Raw genomic sequence first — 21770 nt, 5'->3', positions numbered from 1 at the left:
GACACCAGTGTCTATTTTTGAGCGGTGGTCACACCGTCTCCATAGCGTGGCCGTGTGTGTATCCGTGTGTGTGTGTGTGTCTGTCTGTCTGTATGTAGCCTGTGGTGTATGTAGCCTGCTATACCTTTTCTGACCACACATGTTAAGGGAGGGGCGCTGTTGTTCAGGCCAGGCCAGGCACACTCACACACACACACACACACACACACACACACACACACACACACACACACACACACACACACACACACACACACACACACGCAGCCTCCACCGCTCAGTTCACACAAGTGTGATTTTTTGTCATGTAGACACCAGTGTCTTTTGTTGAGATTCTGAATTCTTAACTCCCCATGTAGTGACTTTGATTGGTGCATGGCTGAGCATGGATCAGATTGTAATGTATTTGTTTCCCTGCAGATAGTTTACATATAACATTTTAAATCATCCTTAACCCCTTAAATTCAATTAATTCTTTCAATGGACTAAAATCTTGTTTTATTTGATGTCTTGGCATTTGGCCTTTGTGCCTTAAAAATGGACAACACCAAAGGCCGAGTGGCATTGCTCCTAGAATTTCAAAATTCCTGGCCTGATTATGGCACATTTAAACAAGGTAATTCAATGTAACGGTTGTTATTGTGTTTGAAGTCCGTCAAAATGTATGTGTATTTGGGGTTAATCTATTCAGGGTTAGACAAAGTAAACACATTATACTATAGAAGGACGGAAGAAAAAAGAAGTTAAACACATACGGTATCTCCTATCTCACCTATTCAGCACATAGAGCAAAACAAAATAGTAATAGTAAAGGACATTTGCATACAATACAAAATAATGAAGATAAAAATAAAATAAAGATAAAAAAAGAGTGAAACTAGAAGCAGTGCTCTTCCGAGCACAGGTCTCCACCAGGCCGTGCGTCCTGGTGGTGCTACTGTATAATAGGCCAATGTAAAAAAGGGTGGCATATGTTCTTCACCTTAGATCTTCATGGCAATCGGACGCTGCATGCATGATTTCAAGCATTGTGTTCCAAAAATGTGTTTTTCTAAAGTCTACCTGCTGGTGGCGCTATAACAGGACAATGTTAAAAAGGTAGCATTTGTTCCTTGACCTAGTGGGAATATGTGTGGCAAATGTCACGGTAATCGCAAGCTGCGTTGATGATTTGAGGCATTTTGTTCAAAAACGGAGCAATCCTGCAAACTTTGGAAGCTAATATTAGCCAATCAGGATGGAATGTGAAATATCAGACGGATTGGACTTGATCACATGATATAGAGATACTGTGTACCGATTTGCATGATTTTTGGATAAAATCTCAAGGAGTAATATCCAAAAATGTGTTTTACATAAGTCAGGCCAAAGGTGGCGCTATAAAAGGCTGATGTGAAGAATGCAGGGCAAAGGTTTATCCTTAGCCTCTAGGGAGTGCGCTTACAAAGTTTGAAACTGATCGGTGGAGTTATAGGTAAAACCACAAATCGGGCTGTTATAGCGCCACCATGAGGCTGATTAAAAAAAAATAAGTGGCATTTCTTCCTCGGCCTAGTGGGAACGTGTGTGCGCGATTTCATGATAATTGCACTTTGCGTTTGTGATTTGAGGCATTTTGTTCAAAACGGCTCAATCCCACAAACTTTGGAAGCCAATCTTAGCCAATCAGGATGGAATATGCAAAATCGGACAGATCCGTGTCGATCACATGACTGTCGAGATATTGCCTACCGATTTGTAGGATTTTTGGACAAAATCTGTAAGAGTAGTGCACAGAAATGTGTTTAGCAAACATCGGCCACTAGTTGGCGCTAGAAAAGGCCCATTTGAAAAATTTAGGGCAGAGGTTCTAGATTGGCATCCAGGGAATGTGTGTGCTCACTTTGGCAGCGACCGGGCCAACGGTGACTGAGATTTGGCGCTCACAAACTGCGAGGACGCACGGACGGACGGACGGACGGACGCACGGACGCACGCACGGACGGACACACGGACGGAGGGGAAAACATACTCTCCCCTCAGCCTTCGGCTGGTGGAGACAATGAAGAATCATTAGAAAATCTAAATAAAAGGCTGTGGCAAACAGAAAGGGTTTTAGTTGATACATATTCCTACATTTATATACTCTGTATCTATTACTTGTTAATTAGTACTGCTACAGTGACAACTGAATTTCCCTCACAGGATAATTAAGGTCTCTCTCCCAATCTCTCGCTGCAATTGTTTTGTCTAATGTTAATGCATTCAGGCCTCACTCTTGGTCCAACATAAACTCTGCACACTTTGTAGCATAGTTGTCTCCCAAGGCAGCTTCAATCATTCAAATAACGAGTCAACTACTTTGCTGTTGAATGAAAATTGTTTTTGCACCCTGTCACTGTCTCAAAGTATTTACTGACGGTTTAATGATATAACGGTAAATACACTCACAGTAAATTACATGCTGCAGTATCTCTTTCCTTTTTCATTAAGCTACCCTTCAACAAAGGTGCTGGTTGTCAGTATAGGAATATAGTTACAGTAAGTGACCCATAACTTAGTTTTATGACCCACAATAAAAACATTTAAGAAGTTTTTCATATCAAATGTTCTATTCGTGCATAGATGATTATAAATGCTCTGTGGTGGGTGGGCCGGCAGGTAGTGCCCAAATATGGACATTGGACATGCCTGATGTCAGTGCAAGAGGGAGCAGGGAGTAGGGACGTGCAGAGAATGTTAGAGAGGCAGGGGCTGAAATTTCTAAAAGGGCCTTTTGGTGAAACTATCGAAAATAGCAGACCTCCAAGCTCACAACCTGTCGCGCTGCAACGCGTTGTGAGCTTGGAGGTCGGCTATTGTCGCTGCGTGATACCACACTGAACTAAGCATAATCAAGTCAATACTGAAGATGTGGTGTATGCATGGATTTCTACACACAGAGAGGGCAATTTTCAACATAGGTACCAAAACCTGAACTGGCTGTTAATGCCATGTTTGTGTGCATCCTCTGCTTGTGGATTATATAACTAAAGATCATGACAAAATAGAATAAAACATTTCCAGCACAGAGTGAACCTCCTGATCAATAGGTTTGCCCATTTTAGGGTTTTTCAAACTAGCTCTAAAATAAATGGCAATTTACAAAATTGATATGGTCAAATAATTTACTTGCTCACATAATAGGCCTACAGTACATTCCAAATTGTAAGTCCAATAACTCTGTTTGGCAACACTACTGTATATGACAATGTATCAAGATATTTTGTTAGGCAAGCTTTAATATTAATAACGCTGTCACTCTAATTGAGCCACATCATCAGATAAAGGACCACAGTGAGGACTGTTAACCAATTAAAACCTGTCCTGAGGCCAAAAACCTGTCCTGAGGCCGATATAAGTTTCTGAAAAACTTATATCAGTGGTGCTCAAACTTTTGTGGCACTCAAACATTTTCATGTTAAGGACCCCCACAATGATTAAGTAATTGGCCGACCCCATCTCAAAATATTTTGTTCCAGTGACCCCCAGGGGCAAAGACTTAGAATGTGAATATATAGGCTATATACAAAGATTTTCTGGATTTAAAAACAATGGCAGATCTACAAGTGAGGCGCTCTGAGCTTGTATATCTGCTGCTTTTGAATAGCCAAAGTATAAAATATGGTTAAAGTGTTTAAAATGATTGGGACACTGATGTCACGGTTTTAATGGGTTAAACTAGGCCTAGTTGCAGCTGCCCCGGCTTCTGCCTCTGTCTCCAGACAACCGTTGTACCTGTCAAAGTCCACTTCCCTGGCAGCGCACACATGTTCGGTGCGGCAGTCAGCGTCACAGTGTGACAGTTCATAGCTGACAGAGTTGTAGTCGTAGTATTTCTGAAGGTAGCAGTGGTCAGTGGCCATGCGGTTCAGAACCTGATGCATTGACGCCGGAGAGCCGTCTGCCACTCTGAAGCTCTCGGTCAGACGGTATTCTTTCTCCCACCGCTCCTGTGCCGTGTTCGCATAGGTCAGGTTCAGGAAATAGGTCACCACATCCTGTTTGACAAACACAAGAAACATTATCTGATTGCATGCATGATTCTTGTCTAGACAGATTGAAATAAGCTCTTGACTCAAATGGGCCTTTAGTCCAGGCGTTTCGGGCAGTATTTTGATGGAATCGTGCAGTTTATGAAAGAAGCATGAAATTTGGCACACAGTTAGAACATGCCATATGGAACATTTTTGGCTATAGGGGCATCGCAGATTTGTCTTGGGAAACTTGTGGGAGCCAATTAAAGTTGGGCTCTCATAGACTTTACTATAGAGTAAAATAATACAAAAAATAAATATGCTTTAAGTAGCATGTTAGGGGTCAAACTATTTTTCGGGATTCTGAATCCAATGCAAACATTTGTTTTGCAGGAAAAACATTCCTTGGGCTGAAAACCGACCCCATAAAACTAAGTGATGAGTCATCACTTTTCAAAGTTTTGTGGTGGCCGTTTCTCGGAAAGGAATGTTTTTCGTGCAAAACAAATGTTTGCATTGGATTCAGAATCCCGAAAAACCCCTAGTTTGACCCCTCACATGCTACTTAAAGCATATTCATGTTTTGTATTATTTTACTGTATAGTAAAGTCTATGAGAGCAACTTTGATTGGCTCCCACAAGTTTCCCAAGACAAATCTGCGATGCCCCTATAGCCAAAAATGTTCCATATGGCATGTTCTAACTGTGTGCCAAATGTCATGCTTCTTTCATAATGTGCACAATTTTTGCCTGAAACGCTCGGACTACTTGGCCCTGGTCCATTTTTACACTCTCTTAGAGTTAGATTAACACTACAGATCTATATTGTGTACACACAACCACAGAAAACACATACAAATAGGGTCATTAGTCTATTCTTACTTGGACTAGGAGTGTTTGGGTGTCATATTCAAAGACACGGATTCCAGGGTTATTAGCTCCACCAATGACTCCTGGTAACGTGGTCTTCCATGGTGTCACCCCTGGGCTAATGAACATTGTACTGATGGGCAAGCCTGAAGGAATTTAAAGGAAATTACCAAAATACTTCAGAGGCCAAGATGTGACCTTTACTCAATCAATTGATCTTGAGGTGAAAGGTATTTTAATGGTTACCGTCTGAGCTGTAGAACATGCGAAAACTGTCCATATGTTGATGACCGAAGAACTGTCCCTTGATTACTGGATGGTGTTTCACAATAAGTTCCAGGAAGCGTTTGTTGAAATTAGACCTGTACCAAGACTTATAACGCTTCTTCTCAAAGACTCCAGGTGGAACATGGCCTATGATATACACCTAAGACAAATCAGCGTGGTCTTAGATATACCTTCATGAACTAAACACAAACTGAAGTGTTTACTAGCTTGTGCTTTCATTTTGAAGTTATTTACAATATCTTTGCTACCTTTTCATTTTTGTTGGCAGCTTCTGTTAGAACCTGATCTGCCCAGTTGAACTGTTGAGCCGGGTCTTCCGTGTTCTGTGTCACCTTGTTCTGGTCATAGTAAAGGTTAGAGTTTAGCACCAAGATCCTAAAGCCAGGTTGATTCAGCAGCTTCTCTGTGTAGTACCCCCCTGGAAGTAGTGAAATATGTAAGAATAATGTGTATTTCAGTATTGTGCTTTCAGTGATCTATCTGTCTTATCATACAAGTGTATGTACCCATACTTTCAACCTGGTGTCCCTATTTCAGGAATGTCATGATAGGCTAATATTGCAAAAAATGTGAATATATAGCTAATCTACAAGCTTACAACACATCGTAACGTGTCGTAATCTTGTTGATCAGCTATTTTCACCACACAACACTGTCGTATGACAAAAGATGACATAGGGCTAATGTGGTTAATGTAGTGTTTCCAACCAGTTTTCAAAAGTTTCTTTCCAGGGTGCAATAATATTTTGTTAATTTAACACTGACAGAGTGTAATGTATGGATCCATCATGTTGTGTACCTGTGATGAAAGTTCTTTGAGACTCTGGATCCAGCCAGTCTCTCCACATCTGTGCTATCTGCTCATACATGTAGTTCTGTTCTGCTGGCAGCTGGCTTTTGGGATGGTAGTCATGGTTACCCAGAGCTGGATATACCTGGGTCTCTGAAGATTTGTGATAAAAAGGATTGGTAACATGATAACTCATCATTAATAATCTGAGCCTGAATTTGAAAGCGTTAATCTACACCAAACTTGTCCTTCGAGAAATTCAATGACACACCTGGGAACACTTGCTTTATGAGGTGGGTGATGTTGCCAATAATGGAAAGCACTGCCTCTTCTCCCAGATCGCTATTTGGAACATGAGGAGTGTCATCTCTGTGAAGGTAGAAAGAAGTTGCTGAACTAACTAAACATGTAAAATAAATCCACCACAAATACGTTTTAAGTAACTTTAGTAAATGTCCTTTCTCATCTTTCTTTAAGATTTAGCTTGGATGAAAGTGAAACTCTTTTTTGACAGACATATTATTCTTGGCTTGATAAGAGTTAATAGCCTACATTATAATCTTTTTCCATTACAAATTTTCCTTATATTGCTTGTTTTACGGCACAATGTATTCGGTGTGGCCGGGGCTAAAGGTACCTCCACACGTGGGTGAAAGAGTTTGGGAACCCCAGTATAACAGAATATCTCTGCAGTCGACCAGAAAACAACTATAAATGTTAGCCTTTCTGTTCAAATGAAAGAACAAAAACTTAAAAAACCTTTTAAACCAACACAATACTGCCTCATCAAAGTTGGTATTGTGACTTGACCTGAGTGTCCTTATATTATCATTTTACCCAAATCAAGCTCAAGTGGAGACCAGTGAATGTGGAGATAGTTGTTTTTGTAAACCCCACACACAGACGTGTATGGGTTCAATAGCACTGATTTATTAAAGAAGAAAGTTGAAAAACAGAGATACTGTAGGAGCTAGCTAAGTCCTATCTTCTTTGCAATAAATCTTGCCACATGAAGTAATTTACCAGAATGCTAAGTCTTATCTTTGCAATAAACCTTGCCTGATTACCGGAATGCTTTCATAATTTCCGCAGGAGTTCAGCATCAGTCAGGTTTATTCGTTTCCCTGTTCAAACATTCATTGCCAGCATCAGCAGTCATAATTTTCCCTAGTCTCTTAATATTGAAAAGAAAAAAAATACAAAATGGTCTTTTAAAGTATATACCAATATGTTGTGCATTGTATTTGTATTGTATTGCATTGTATTGTATTGTATTACTGCTGAATTGAGTAATGGACCACAATGGAGCAAAGCTTTTGACTGTAGTACCTGTACTGTTAACAATCTTGTTAATAAAGTATTCAATCAATCAATCAATCAATAAACCTGTGCCAGAAACATAATATCTCATATAACATACATACATATTACATACATTAACCACTTCAACCCTAGGCCTATTAGATTTTGGCCATTTGACAAAAGCCGATCTACAAGGTCACAATGTGTTGCGATGCGACCATTGTGAGCTTGTAGATTGGAACTGGTTGAACTGGTCCTGTGGTCATGGTTACATTTACTGACATCCGTAAACCATGTATTGATAAGAATGTTCACATAATATGTGACACCATCTATTAAACCTAGCCTTACATTAAGATACACGTGCCGAGACTTCCGCATTGTGACGTTGGGGCGACGGCAGGACGTCTCGGCAAGGAGTGTCTTAATGTAAAGCTATATTAAACCTTGCTTGAATCTTATTCTCTACAAAAACAATTTTACTTAACCTCAAGACTGCAAACTGCATCCATGTTTCTTTACTGCTTGACATCTTTGGTATAAAGCAAACTATTATTTTCATATTTATCAAGGTAGATTCCAGTACCCAGTCCAGATGATAAAGTCGGGTTGTGGTAGGATGTCCTTCATGGCATTCACTGAGGAGTTGATGAGATCCCATGGTGCATCACAGAGATAGTCTCCAAATTTCCCAGCATTGGCTGCCGGACGACTCCCACTGGAGGCGCACACAAGTTTGGGGTTTTCTGTAATTGTGTAACTTGGATCCCAGTGTAGATCTGTGATGTGCCAAAACTTCCCTAAAATGAATAAGCACAATGATGGGGAAGACAAACAAATGCAACAATTTTATGTTGCATGACAAATACTGTATATGCACAGGTCAGGTGCATGCATTCAAATTGCATAATCTACAATACAGTTAATTTATTTGTTTTTAGGATCCCGAATAGTTGCTAGATAGTTGCTACCCTGGGGGCCCCCCGGGTAGCAACCATATTTCCAGGGTAGCAACTATTCTTCCTGGGTTTCACAGATAAAACACAAAACATCAACAAACCACACACATGAATCATCAACAACACATGACATCACACTATTACCTCTCACTCAAAACCCAGATTCCCCTCACACTCACTCAGCACCCCATGTATCACCCTTAACCACACACAGAACCCTCCTAATAACATTAACATGACATTAATGACCATTAACTAATTACATGACAATTACTCTAACAATAAACAGTAAAAACGAAGTAGAAAAGAACAAATTAATGATGCAGAACTTCATCATTCATATACAATACATGCAGGCGGTTGCTCACCAGAGAGTGCCAGAACTCCATATTTAAGGAGACAGGACAGGAGGAACAATCTTCTTTCCATCCTTGCTGTTTCTCTGAGGCAAACAGCAGCTGTTTAGGTTCACTTTCAGTTACTTACAACCATGGAACGTATTTAAAGTGAAAGAGAAAGAAGGATCATGGATGAAATGTTTGGAATGAACAACACCAGATAGCCAACAGTGCTGCTCCGCCCCTGTTAGGAAACCATGTGACTCTCCCAGTTGTAAAATATACAATCTACTTTGCTGCCATGCACTAATAACCACATGGAGGGCTGCACCTAAAGTATTTGTCATAATCTATTATTCTGTGAGTTATTGTTTGATAATTTTGGTTAAACTATGTGATTCCTAATTTATACCATATATGTCTGTAAGGAAATAAAGTCCAAAATAAAGTCCAGACATCTTGAAATAGCTTAATATTGAAATGGATTGCTCAATCAACGAAGTACACCCACACAAGCCAACCAACTCAAATATATACTGCTCAAAGAAATGAATAGAACAAAATGTCCCCTTAATGTATTTGAATTTATTTGAGTATAGTATACTGTAGTTAGAAAAGGGAAGAGGTTATCGCTACAACTAGGAATATCATGGTGTCATTTCAAAACATACAACATAAATGATAAATGGATGACACAAAACATAGTCAAGGGATATATTCACTGCTCTTTATTATTTTGAATGTAGGGTTCCACTTTTTATTCCCACAACAAATACCACATTACACAATTCAAAATGACGTGGGCTATACACAATTGGACAAGTAAAGGGAAGACAGAGGCTGCACAGATGAAACTATTTCCTTTTCCACCATTGAAATTTCAATCTAGAAAGAGTATACAATTAAACATCAATCCAACATCAATCTAGCGAACTACAGTAGTCCTGTCTGTGACAGTTTCATGGCTAAAGTTAATACATGAACACCATGTGACACTTTGATTGTTGTGCAATTAGTAAACATTTCAGAAATATTGAATTTAAGTATTGATATGAGGTTATGATGCACAGTTACACGTTATGTGTACCAGTAAGACTCCCTAATCGGGATATAAGTGACCGTCACGTCGCATACACAAACTTTAGAAGGCAATCGTTGCAAATCAGGAGGGAATATGGGACAGATCCATGTTGATGACATGACTTTAGAGATACTGTGTACCGCTTTGCGTGATTTTAGGGCAAAATCTATAGGAGCAGTGTCCAAAAATGTGTTTTGCAAAAATAGGCCTGATGGTGAAGCTAGAAGAGGGGCATGTGAGAAATCAGGGCTGGAGGTTGTGATTTGCCATCCAAGGAGTGTGTGTGCAAAGTTTGGCATCGATAGGGCCAAGGGTGCCAGAGAGCAAAAGTGTGACGTGACGGACAGACAGCTGGTGGAGCTTTTCATAGTAACTTGCAATCAATTAGGAATAATTAATAGTCAAGTTCTTCTTTATTGTCATTCAGAACTTTACATTAGGAATTCACTGCAGAAAGAAAGATTGCAATGGCTCCGCTAGAAACAGCACAATTCTTCAACTAAAATAGAATAATGTAAATAAACAATAGGTATAATAACTAAAACACCTACTGTGTGGACTATGTTACAAGGCTAAATTACAATGTTTCTTTACAGATTACACACCAGCTCTTCACTGACGAGTATATAGAGAGAATTACAAATGAAAGAATATTAATGCACCTATATAAATGTAGGTGATATATACATACAATATAAAACAAAACAATGCAGGGTATTATGTACAGGACATGAATGCACATGAAGGTGCCAGGGGTCTGAGAATACAATAGATATACAGGTGCCAGCTCACTCCTGTGTGAGGGCTTAAAATGCAATCGATCTCATGGCCAATTATGCAACAGATAATGTCATACATCTCCTATACAGTTGTTTAGGACAGTGGTTCTCAACCTTTTCAGGCCGTGACCCCCAAAATACTCATATTTGAACTGGGGACCCCCTCACCATGACTACTTGGAGTTAGAGGAGTTGAAACATTACATTTTGTTTAACACGATTCTATTGTGAAAATAGCCGATCTACATGCTCACAACGCTTCACAATTTCTGCATCTAATATTTGACAATTTGGCCAATGTTTAATTTGTCATTTTAGAGGTATTAAAAAGTCCTTAAATTGTCACTTTGAAATGTGCAGATACCCTCTATACACTTAAACCTTATGTTGGTTTGTTTACTGTTGAGAGAGAAAACAATCTTGCACATTAAGTTAATCATCTGGGGACCCCCCAAAATAATTTGGAGACCCCCATGGGGGTCCTGACCCACAGGTTGAGAACAAGTAGTTTAGGAGACTGTTTCAAAAGAATGACATTAAACAGAGGATGGCTTTTCTACTGGACAAAGGGATACTGAGGAGTCATCAGCCCAAAGCCTAAATGCTGCATATACAGGTGCCTCAAACTCTGTTTGAAATGTGTGCAAATGGGTCAGCGTGTTTGAAGCGACGCTGTAAAAAGACAGGATACCTGCTGGCCAGTCCAGATACAATCCCAGTCGATTGGAGTACACAGCAGGGACAGGTATGATGGTGTTCTGCCTGTTGTGCCATGCCATGTAGTTGTCATCGGCACAGCGGAGGCTCCAAGAATGCTCGTTGCGTCCGAGGAGAGAACGGAATTCTCCTCCTTTTCGGGGAATCCTTTTGTATGCCACGCCTACATAGGCAGCCAGGTCTCCTGCATGCCTGCTCCACTCCATCTCCCAGTAGCAACGCCCACTCAAGCTCTCTTTACACATGACCATCGCACAGCTTTCAAATCTCTCAGGATGATCTGGGTAGTCTTGCAGCTCTCCTTTCATCACCTTTTTGAGGTCTTCGCTCAGTGTCAGCTCTTTGTGTACGGTATTTGCATCCAAGGTTAGATCACAAAAAACTGAGAAGGAAGATGATATAATATTAATTCATTTTAATATCTAAAAGGGTCAACTAAAAAAGGACTTGTCTCATTATGCATCTGTCGCATGCAGTGGCATGACAAATTCTGGTGATAAAATTATTATTATTAATTATGAATTTGATAGCCATGTGGTTACTCGTTATGCAACTTTAGTTACTTCTTATGTAGCCCTATGCCTGAATAGGCTATATTGTTGTGCCACCTAATATTATGACCTCCATTTCGACAATATAATTTCACAAGGAAATATCACAAAACAGCATTCTGTATAATTCTGGTAGTTTGGTAATGTTTTTGTAAATGGGTCTCATTAAAATTACTTAGAACGCTCAGGTAACTACTTAAGTCCAAAATTTGCTTACAATTCTTCAGGCCAGATTTTAGCCAGCAGTCTGCATCGTGGTCAACCCTAAAAACATACATTCAAATAACACAGGTTAATAGCTGTATCGTAGATATGTCACACAACGTATGTACAATGAAATCAACATAAATTGGTTCCAGACACAATTCTTTCCATGTTGAAAGTGTGTGACATACATATCATGATGCTTCTACCTGAGTTTCTCGAGTTTGTTCATTGGGTCTTCCTTCAACTCGGATAGTTGCCTCACGCCTGACTCTCCGGGGTGGTTATAACTTAGATCCAGCTCCTTCAAATATGAAGGGTTTGACTCTATGGCTGATGCCAGAGCATCACAGCCTTCCCTTGTAATGCCACAGAATGACAATCTACAAAAAGAACACTTTCATTTAACAAGCAGGCTTTGTTTGGAAGTGATACAAATGATGAGTAATCGTGTAAAATGATGGTGAACGAAATTCAGAAAAGACAAGAATACCTTAGACACTCGAGTGTGCATTGTGGTTGTGCAACTCCACCACATAGCACCTTGACACCAAAATCCAGCAAGTCATTGTCACTCAAGTCCAGGACTTTCAATTTTGAGGAATTCAAAGTGAGAACTGGGATCAGAGCATCACAGCATTTCCCACTGATGCTACAACGATTCAGCCTAGCAAAGACAACATACATTATACATTAACTATGCTTTGAATACTTGATCTACTCATAACATGACAATGACAGACAGTACCAACTCATCAATTCACCTTAGTGATTCCAATTTACAATTTGGATTCTTCAGTCCAATGCAGAGTTTCTTGATTCCTGACTCCTGCAGGTCGTTGTCGCTCAGATCCAGCTCTTTTAACTGTGATGCATTTGAACTCAGGGCCGGGGTAAGTATTTCACAGCATCTTTCTGAGAGACCGCAGGCATCCAATCTAAATCAACAGATGGGACAACACAATATATACATTAAGTATAATATGTTTAATAAGCAACATTTTCAGCTGCAAAAAATATCTGAAGCACACAAACATGTACTTACAAAGCTGCTTTCGAGGCTTTGATGACTGGTAGCAGTCTCTGGAGGCCTGCCTCTGACCTAAAGTATTTCTTTAAATCAAAGACCTCCAACTCCTCTTCTGAGGACAGCAGCACAAAGACTAGTGCGGACCACTGTGCAGATGAAAGGTCTTTGTCAGAGAGACCCGAGTTCAAGAAGGCTTGAATCTCCTCTACTAGCGAATGGTCATTTAGTTCACCAAGGCAATGGAATAGATTGATGCATCTCTCTGCAGAAGGTGTTTCCCTGATCTTCTCCTTGATGTATTCAGTTGTCTCTTCACTGGCCCCAAGCTTGCTAATGTGCTGTCTCAATAGGCCTTGAAGGAGATTTTGAGTGTTGTCCACCGAAAGGCCAACGAGGAAACGGAGGAAAAGGTCTAGATGCCCTGTGTCACTTCTTAATGCTTTGGTCACAGCACCCTTGTACAGGAGACTTGCTGATGCATGCTCAACTGGTGCGTCTACTGAGCCATGTGCCTCTACTGCCATCAGATTAACATTGTCCTTGACGAAGACAAGGAAAACATACAAAGCAGCCAAAAACTCTTGAATGCTCAGATGCACAAAGCAATACATTTTCTCCTGGTACAGCCCTTTCTCTTCCCGAAAGATCTGCGTGCAGATGCCGGAATACACAGAGGCAGTTTTGACATCAATGCCGCAGTTCTCCAGATCGCTCTCATAGAAAAGCAGGCGGCCAGTTTCCAGTTGTTGATAGGCCAGTTTCCCCAGTAACAGAATGACTTGATCCCTATCTTGCTGAGGGTACTTTTGATCCATCAGTTTCATCTGGAATGTCAAGAAGTGTAAGTACATTTGCGACAGTGTTTTGGGCATCTCCCACGTCTTCACTTCGATCAAGGTCTTGGGCACCTCTCCTATTTTCACTTCAAACACATTCTTCGATGTTTCCCCTCTTTTTTCTTCTGCCAAAGTGTTGGACATCTTTCCTGTCTTCACGTCAACCATGGTCTTGGGAATGTCACCTTCACCCACCTCCTTGAGTGTCCTCCGTCTCTTCACTTCAGGTTGTGATTCTTCACTCATCTTGGCTTCAGTCAGAATGTTCTCCAGGACTGTTGCAGAGATCCAACAGAACACTGGTATGTGGCACATGATGTGCAGGCTCCTAGTTGTCTTAATGTGTGCAACAATTTTGTTGGCCAACGTCTGATCTTCCAGTCTTCTTCTGAAGAATTCCTCTTTCTGGGGGTCTTTGAAACCTCGGATTTCGGTCACACGGTCCACATACTCAGAAGAGATCTTATTTGCTGCCGCAGGCCGAGAAGTTATCCAGATGTAGGCAAAAGGCAGCAGGTTACCTTGAATAAGGTTTGTCAGCAGGGCATCCACGGTCATTGGCTGTGTGACATCACTGCAGATCTCATTACTGCCAAAATTTAAGGGAAATCTACTTTCATCTAGACCATCAAAGACGAGTACAATAATGTACTTGCTGAAGTCTACAATGCCCGCTTCTTTGACCTCCACAAAGTAGTGTTGAATGACTTCTAACAAACTGTACAGTTTGTCTTTCATCAAATTCAGCTCACGAAAAGGAAATGGAAATATGAGGTCAATGGTCTTATTTACCATTCCTTCAGCCCAATCAAGGATATACTTCTGGCAACAGACTGTTTTCCCAATGCCGGCAATGCCCTTTGTCAGAACGGTTCTGATCTGTTGTTTGTCTTTTCCTGGCTTGAAGATGTCTTTACTTTTGATCACAGCGTCTTGTGTCTTCCATGAAGCAGACTCCATCTGTCTAACTTCATGTTCATTGTTGACCTCGCCACATCTACTCTCAGTGATGTAGAGTTCGGTGTAGATCTTTTTCAAAGAATTTGGGTTTCCCTGCTTGGCTATTCCTTCAAAAAGATTCTGGCTCTTCCTCTTTAAGTTGGGTTTTAGTTTACTTTGACAGACGGGGAGTTCTCCTAAAAGACCTAAAGTGGAGAGGTTTGACAGAGATTTATTTTTTCTTAACAAATGGGACATTTCATTAGCCTAATTTAACTTTCTTACCAAGAAAGTTTGATTCATAACATTCTTTGCAAATGTTGATGAGAAATGTCAAATAAGTAATACAAGTTTATTTACTAGATAATCTGAACCAGAGGTCTTTACAGAGTGGGGGCATGATGAATAAAATATGAAACAGCGTGAACAATTTCGCATCAAAACTATTCATATAGTCGATGCTTCATTCATAGAGGTTGATGCCATGTTCTTCGGATTTACTTGTGGCAGAAACAACAGTTTAAAAATATGCATATTTTGTGTGAATTAATGGCATAAAAAAAGAAAAGAAAAAATGCCCACAGTGTGTAAAGACCTTTAGTCTGAGCCATAAAGACATACGTTTCTCCAGCAAGTTGGCAAGCTCCTCTCTGTTCATGGCCCTGAGGATGTGCAAAGTGATCTTGAGTGCCCCATCTTTGGCAGCCTTTTCGTCCCTATCAGTGTCCTTCGGCTGTTGTTCACCCGGATCTTCTCTGTAATCTGGACTCATAAGCCTCTGGAACCTCTCCATTTCATTCTTCATGAAAGCAAGAGCTTCATCCTCAAGTGACTGAAATTTTTGAAAAGTCTATTAATGAAAGCATTTACAGCACTTGTAAACAGTTCTACAACATTATAAACATTAACAAACACATTTTCTTCTGTTTTCTGTTGGGACAAAAAACCTGAAGTTTAAATTAAGATAAATAGAAAACACAAACAGCATACCTTAAATGTGTGAGAAAGGTCGGTTTGTTCATTCTGAGATGCATTGTTTTTAGTGCCTGATTCTGCACTGTCCACTCTGAGACTGAATGTGAGACAAAGACACAAAATATATAAAAAAAAAAAGAAAAAAAAAAGATGTGCTGTACTTAATCCATTAACGAATATAAGGAAACAAGATTTTAAACATTGTGAAAGACAATACAAATACTGCACTTATCAAAGATGAACAGTGAAAAGATTTCAAGAAGTACTCTTTACTTGTTAGAACATTCCATCTGGTGAATACATGTATTTTAGTTTTACCTTTCTGTGTTAAAAAAAGGAGGATGATTCATGGACCAGTCACTCTTTGCAGAAGCACAGCGGGATGAAGGTGAGTTGGATCTATTTCTTTGGCTACTTTCAGAGATAAACAGAGCTAAGATTAGTCTTAATTTATGTATTAAAAATGTATTTGATCACAACAATTATAAACAATTTTGAATCTCGAATCACAAAAGTAATTTTTAGAAACAAAGGTTTCTGTTCGATCATACATTCTTATGTTCCTACCTTTCATAGCTCATATCAGGAGGATGACATATGGAAGAGTCACTCATTGACGGCCCACTGACAGATGAAGGAGAATTTGGTTGCTCCTGCGGGATGCTTTGAATGATGAACAAGAGTTAATCGGTTAAAAACACAACAACTGAATTTTGCATTTACAATCTGTCAAACAATAAATAATGGTGAGGAGAACTGATATCAATTTTCTTTTCTTTTTTTAAGCAATAAAAAGTACATATTTAGGCCAGTGTGTGCAACTAATTCTCTACAGTCATGTTCTTGTTTTTACCTTTCTTTATTAAAAAAGGGTGGATGATTCATGGACCAGTCACTCTTTTCAGATCCACAGCAGGATTTTGTTCTCTCCTGTTGGATGCTTTCAAAGATAAATGTATTACTAAACACCAAAGGCATTATATTCTTTATTTCTATCCTACTTACTGCAACTGCAGTAGAGAGGATAACTAGTCATTGTGAGTTTAATGTGTAAACTGTGATATTTAAATAAATGTTGCATAAAGACGTATCTGTTTTCTCAGATACAGCCTAAGGGTGTGTTCACACTGCCCAGAGTGAACGTGATCCAATAAAGTGTGTGTGTGTGTGTGTGTGTGTGTGTGTGTGCGTGCGTGCGTGCGTGCGTGCGTGCGTGCGTGCGTGCGTGCGTGTCTGTGTCACACTACATCCACTACCCTTATGGTTCATGTAATGTCATGTTTTAACTGTCAACAAATGACTAAAAGGGTCTAGCTTCTGCTAGTATTTGACACATAAGATTGGTAAATGTGCAGTGCACACACGCACGCACGCACGCACACACACACACACACACGCACACACACACGCACACACACAGACACACACACACACACCATGGGGGCGGCATAGCTCAGGGGTAGAGAAACTGGTATTAGAGCACGAACGGTATAAATCCCGAAGGGTTCCCAGTTCGAATCCGGGCTCCCCCTGAGTTAATGTCGAAGGGTCCTTGGGCAAGACTCTGAACCCCTAATTGCCTCCGGTGAGTAGGTTGGTGCCTTGCATGGCTTCCTCCGCCACCGGTGTATGAATGTGTGTGTGAATGGGTGAATGTAATGCACAATCTATGTAAAGCGCTTTGGATTAAAAGCGCTATATAAATGCACCATTTACCATTTACCATTTACACACACACACACACACACACACGCACACATGCACACACAGGTCAAGCTGAGAAGTGCAAATTTGTTGCCCGGAGGCCATAAAATAAAATAAAATAAAACATGTATAAATACAATATTAAATAACTAAACTCAGACCATTCTATTGACTCAGAAATATTTGTATTGTAAACTATTAATTTGATTCTGTTACTCAGCTCTGTGTCAAAATGTAATTAATACAAAATCTTCAAGACAAAAGTATGTTCAAATCCTTAAAAAGCACCCATGGGATAATTTAGCTCTGGTCCATAGCGTTAGTGGAGTGTTCTCTTAGGGAGAACACTCCACTAACGCTATGGACCAGAGCTAGGGATAATTGTGCTAGTGTTCATAACAACACGTGAAGCACTTTTTTTTCAGTACAACACAGTTAATAAGCACATTGCATGATGTTAATCATGTGACTGTATGTGTCATAACAAAGAGGAGGAAGTCCTTCTATCAAAGTGTTGACTTGACTAAATCTCTCTCAATATTTGATGATTTCACTCTTTCTTACTCTAGTAACCTTTGGAATAATGTAGGGGTTTTTATTCAAGCAATACAAAGTCATTTTATATATATTTTTACCTTTCTTTCTTAAAATGGGGAGGATGATTTATGGACCAGTCACTCATTTCAGATCCACAGCAGGACGTTGGTGATTTTGTTCTCTCCTGCTGGATGCTTTGAATTATATTTAAGAGTTAATCGTGGGTTAAGAACACAACAACCACATTTCTCATTTACAATCTGTCAAACAATAAACAATGGGGAGGAGATCTGATGTTATTTTATTTTATTATTAAAAAACAAGATCAAGTAATAAAAAGTGCATAGGCCTACTTAGGCCTAAAAGACAGTGTGTGCAAATATTTCTCTACAGTCAGTCATGTCCCTTTTTTTTTGTTTTTACCTTGTTTCTTTCTTAAAATGGGGAGGATGATTCATGGACCAGTCACTCTTTTCAGATCCACAGAGGGATGACGGTGATATTGTTCTCCCCTGTTGGATGCTTTCAAAGACAATGAGATTTACATGTATTACTGAAAACAAAGGCATTACAAGTATATTTGTTATTTCTATCCTACCTGTCAGCAGTAGAGAGGATAACTTGTCATTATGAGTTATAGTCTGTAAACTGCGAGTCTGTGATATTTAAATAAAGTATGACAAGTCTGTATAACTGGTTTTCTCAGATACAGCCTCAGGGTATAGTGTTTCTCTGTAAGAAGGCTGAGCTTGTTAATGGTTAAAATAAATCACATGACATGAACCATAAGGGTAGTGGATGTAGTCACACACAAACACACTGTGCAACTAATTCTCTACAGTCGTGCTTCTTTGTCTTTTACCTTTCTTTCTTAAAATGGGGGGGATGATTCATGGACCAGTCACTCTTTTCAGATCCGCAGCAGGATGACGGTGATTTTTTTCTCTCCTGTTGGCTGCTTTCAAAGACATACGTAAATGTATTACTGAACACAAAGGCATTATATTCTTTATTTCTATCCTACTTACTGAAGCAGAGAGGATAACTTGGCATTGTGAGTTCTAGTGTGTAAACTGTGACACACACACACACACACACACACACACACACACACACACGCACACGCACACACACACACACACACACACACACACACACACACACACACACACACACAGTAGACTAAATAGGCCCACTGAAGGTACCAAGTAGAATACATGTACAAAATTCATAGTGGCTTACTTACATATTTGATTCATCTGTGTCTTCTTCGCCCTGAACATCCATCCTGATCCTTTTGGGACCTTTTAGGTCCGTCTACACACCTTGAAGTCATTTAAAGAATAATACGATGCAGTCGCTACATAGCAGTTGTGTTAGCAACACAGATCAGTTTTTGCTGCAAAAGCTTGTTTTGTCATGTCATCATGACAACAGGCAGTGTCCACATTGGGGAAGTAATTTACAGCAGGGAGTACGGGTTGGGCTTTTTCAGTTTTTTTTTTATGCATTTTATAATCGGTTAATTTTTTTATTATTATTTATATAATAGGCCTGATTGCAGAATCATCATGCAATGTAACATATCAAATAGCCAAACATAAGATAGGTTAAGGGCTGATCTGATTAACAAAACATACTATTGTAGGCCTATACAGTGGCCAACAACCAATGACAACAACACACACATTATGCAAAAACATATTTTTTTATGCTTCGAGTTAATTATTTATTTTCATGAATAAAACGTTTTATTTCCTACTACACGATTAATAGGCTATATGGTGCACTTTCTTAAGTAGGGTATAAAGTGATAACCTTTTTTCTTTTCTTTTTTGTTGAAAGGTTAAAGCACTAGGTATTGTGATAGTAATCATTGTTATAAAGTGTTTGTTGAGTCACAGGGGTCTCACCATCTCTTTAATAAACAGAACATACATTTTAAGGAAGTTGCAACATTTTCAGACAGCAGTCAGGAGAGAGCATACAAGCATAGGCTACCAATTTATCAGCTTCAATTTTATAGCGGTCCAGTTCCAATCTGTAGATTGAGTTCTCTATCCTGATTGATATTGATATCCTGACATGAAAATACATTTTCTGTTTAATAAAGAGCTGAGAGAGATGATGGAGACTCAGACTCCGGTTACTGGACAAACACTGTTATAACAATGTAGTAATAGGCTATCAGAAAGAGCTATTTAACACTTATTTTTAACCAAAGAAAGTCACTTTAATACCCTACCGTTGTCAAAACTTAAAACGCTGTTCTAAAATTGTTATGCTGCAGGAATGTCCATAATAAAATAAGACATTTATGATTTCCGGATACAAACTTTCAATAAGCTTGCTGCGACATTGACTCTACTTGTTAAGGGCTTAATTCAATTGTAGCCTATGCATTATTTATTTAGGCTGAGTCGTTTTAAGCCCACATAGACACTACTAGATATACAAAAAGAGAAGAAAACGCACACATAATGCTTACCTTGATAATCAATCATCTGTCATTTCGTATAAGATTTTATATTGTGTTCATCGGGTGTGGCACAAACAAACTATTCCCCTACTTGTTACACCACTGTGCTGTGTAGCCATAGTGTGTGTATTGTGTAGCCTACCACGGAAAGACAAGTCCTCTGTGGACTGTGGTTTCCTTTCACTTGGTTACTAGGCGACGCTGCTGGAGCCCGATGTAACATATACTTCTTCGTACAACAGTTTCGCGTGGGGGGGGGAATAGCCGACCTACAAGCTCAGAACGGCTCGCAAACGCGACTCGTTCTGAGCTTGTAGGTCGGGTATTTTCGCCGCGCGACACCGTCGTACGACCAGGCTAGTTGTGCAGATAAACACCACCTCCTTCCTTCCGTCACCAGAGTTTTATCTCCACTTCAGAAGTTCACAAGAGCGTCAGCAATACCCTTGCCTTCTCGAAGTTCAGAGGAAAGTACCCAGGGGCGTCACACTGGAGGGGAGTTACTAGGGCCCAAGGTGGAGGGGGCTTCATTATTTAGCTATTGAAGAATAGCATAATCTACAATCTACAAGCATATCTACATATCACTGCGAGCTTGAAATGTGTGAAATGTGTGCAAATCTTTGAATATATGTATTTTTTTAAGTGAACATTTGTAACTCAAATTTGGCTTCTGGGGAGTCCCTGGAACTAAATATTTTGAGATGGGGGTCCGTGGCCAAATATCATTTTTGGGGGGTCCTTCACATGAAAAAGTTTGAGCACCACTGACATAGAAACATAGGTTTTTCAAAAAACCTTAGAAGGATTTGAAATATTCAAAGACGTGCACACATTTTCACGATTCTTCAAAAATAGCAGATCTACAAGCTCACAGCGCGGTGCTTGTATATCTGCTATTTTTCAATAGAGTGAATCCTTGTACCCAGAGCTAGAGCTAGCCGCAAATTGCAACACTAGATTTTTTTTATAATCGGATGAATCTAGGGTTGCAATACCTCCCATAGGCAGCCAATGCATCAAAACAGTGTTTTGCTATCTGATTGTATTAAACGACTTCAAACTCACCAATATTGTGTCTCTATGGGAAGCTTGGAATTTACTCTTGCTATCTGCAAAGTGTTTGTATCTGAAAAATCCACCATAGAATTGTTATGATTTATTTTCTGTCAAGAAATCCGAGCAGACATGGCTTATTTTCTAAGTGTTGAACTTCGGAAGCGCTCGTCTTCTATAACGCCATGTCCCGCTGCATCCTGCATAATGTGACATTTAGAACCAGGTGGTCACAGGACCGTTGAGGTATTTTCCACGAGCGCTTCCAAACTCCAGGACTTAGACAAAATTATCACCTGAACCAAATTTCTTGGATAGAAAGTAGCTTCTAACATGTCTA

At 39.7% G+C, this 21770-nt stretch overlaps 2 protein-coding genes across 2 annotated transcripts; both read right to left on the bottom strand.

The window, feature by feature from the left end:
• Window positions 1-3686: 3686 nt before the first annotated feature.
• On the bottom strand, window positions 3687-8043 carry LOC308299216 (acid sphingomyelinase-like phosphodiesterase 3b; the record flags this gene model as incomplete). The annotated part of the gene is made up of 7 exons (XM_080742944.1): window positions 7832-8043; window positions 6215-6312; window positions 5953-6096; window positions 5402-5571; window positions 5112-5292; window positions 4878-5011; window positions 3687-4019 (listed from the first exon to the last, which is right to left on the bottom strand). Exons 1-7 carry the CDS (start codon window positions 7873-7875, stop codon window positions 3687-3689), a joined length of 1104 nt encoding a protein of 367 aa, XP_080599070.1. The 5' UTR covers window positions 7876-8043.
• Window positions 8044-8212: 169 nt separating this feature from the next.
• Window positions 8213-15427, bottom strand: LOC308299206 (protein NLRC3-like; the record flags this gene model as incomplete). The annotated part of the gene is made up of 8 exons (XM_080742933.1): window positions 15301-15427; window positions 12920-14885; window positions 12639-12812; window positions 12368-12541; window positions 12084-12233; window positions 11888-11934; window positions 11094-11501; window positions 8213-8268 (listed from the first exon to the last, which is right to left on the bottom strand). The coding sequence occupies exons 1-8, from the start codon at window positions 15335-15337 to the stop codon at window positions 8213-8215; spliced, it is 3012 nt and encodes a 1003-aa protein (XP_080599059.1). The 5' UTR covers window positions 15338-15427.
• Between the last annotated feature and the right edge of the window lie 6343 nt (window positions 15428-21770).

Source organism: Nannobrachium achirus (genome assembly GCF_963921795.1).
Source record: "Nannobrachium achirus genome assembly, chromosome: 2".
In the NCBI taxonomy this organism is placed as follows: Eukaryota; Metazoa; Chordata; class Actinopteri; order Myctophiformes; family Myctophidae; genus Nannobrachium; species Nannobrachium achirus.
The sequence above is the reverse complement of the archived record's forward strand: the minus strand, read 5'-3'. Positions and strand labels throughout refer to the sequence as shown.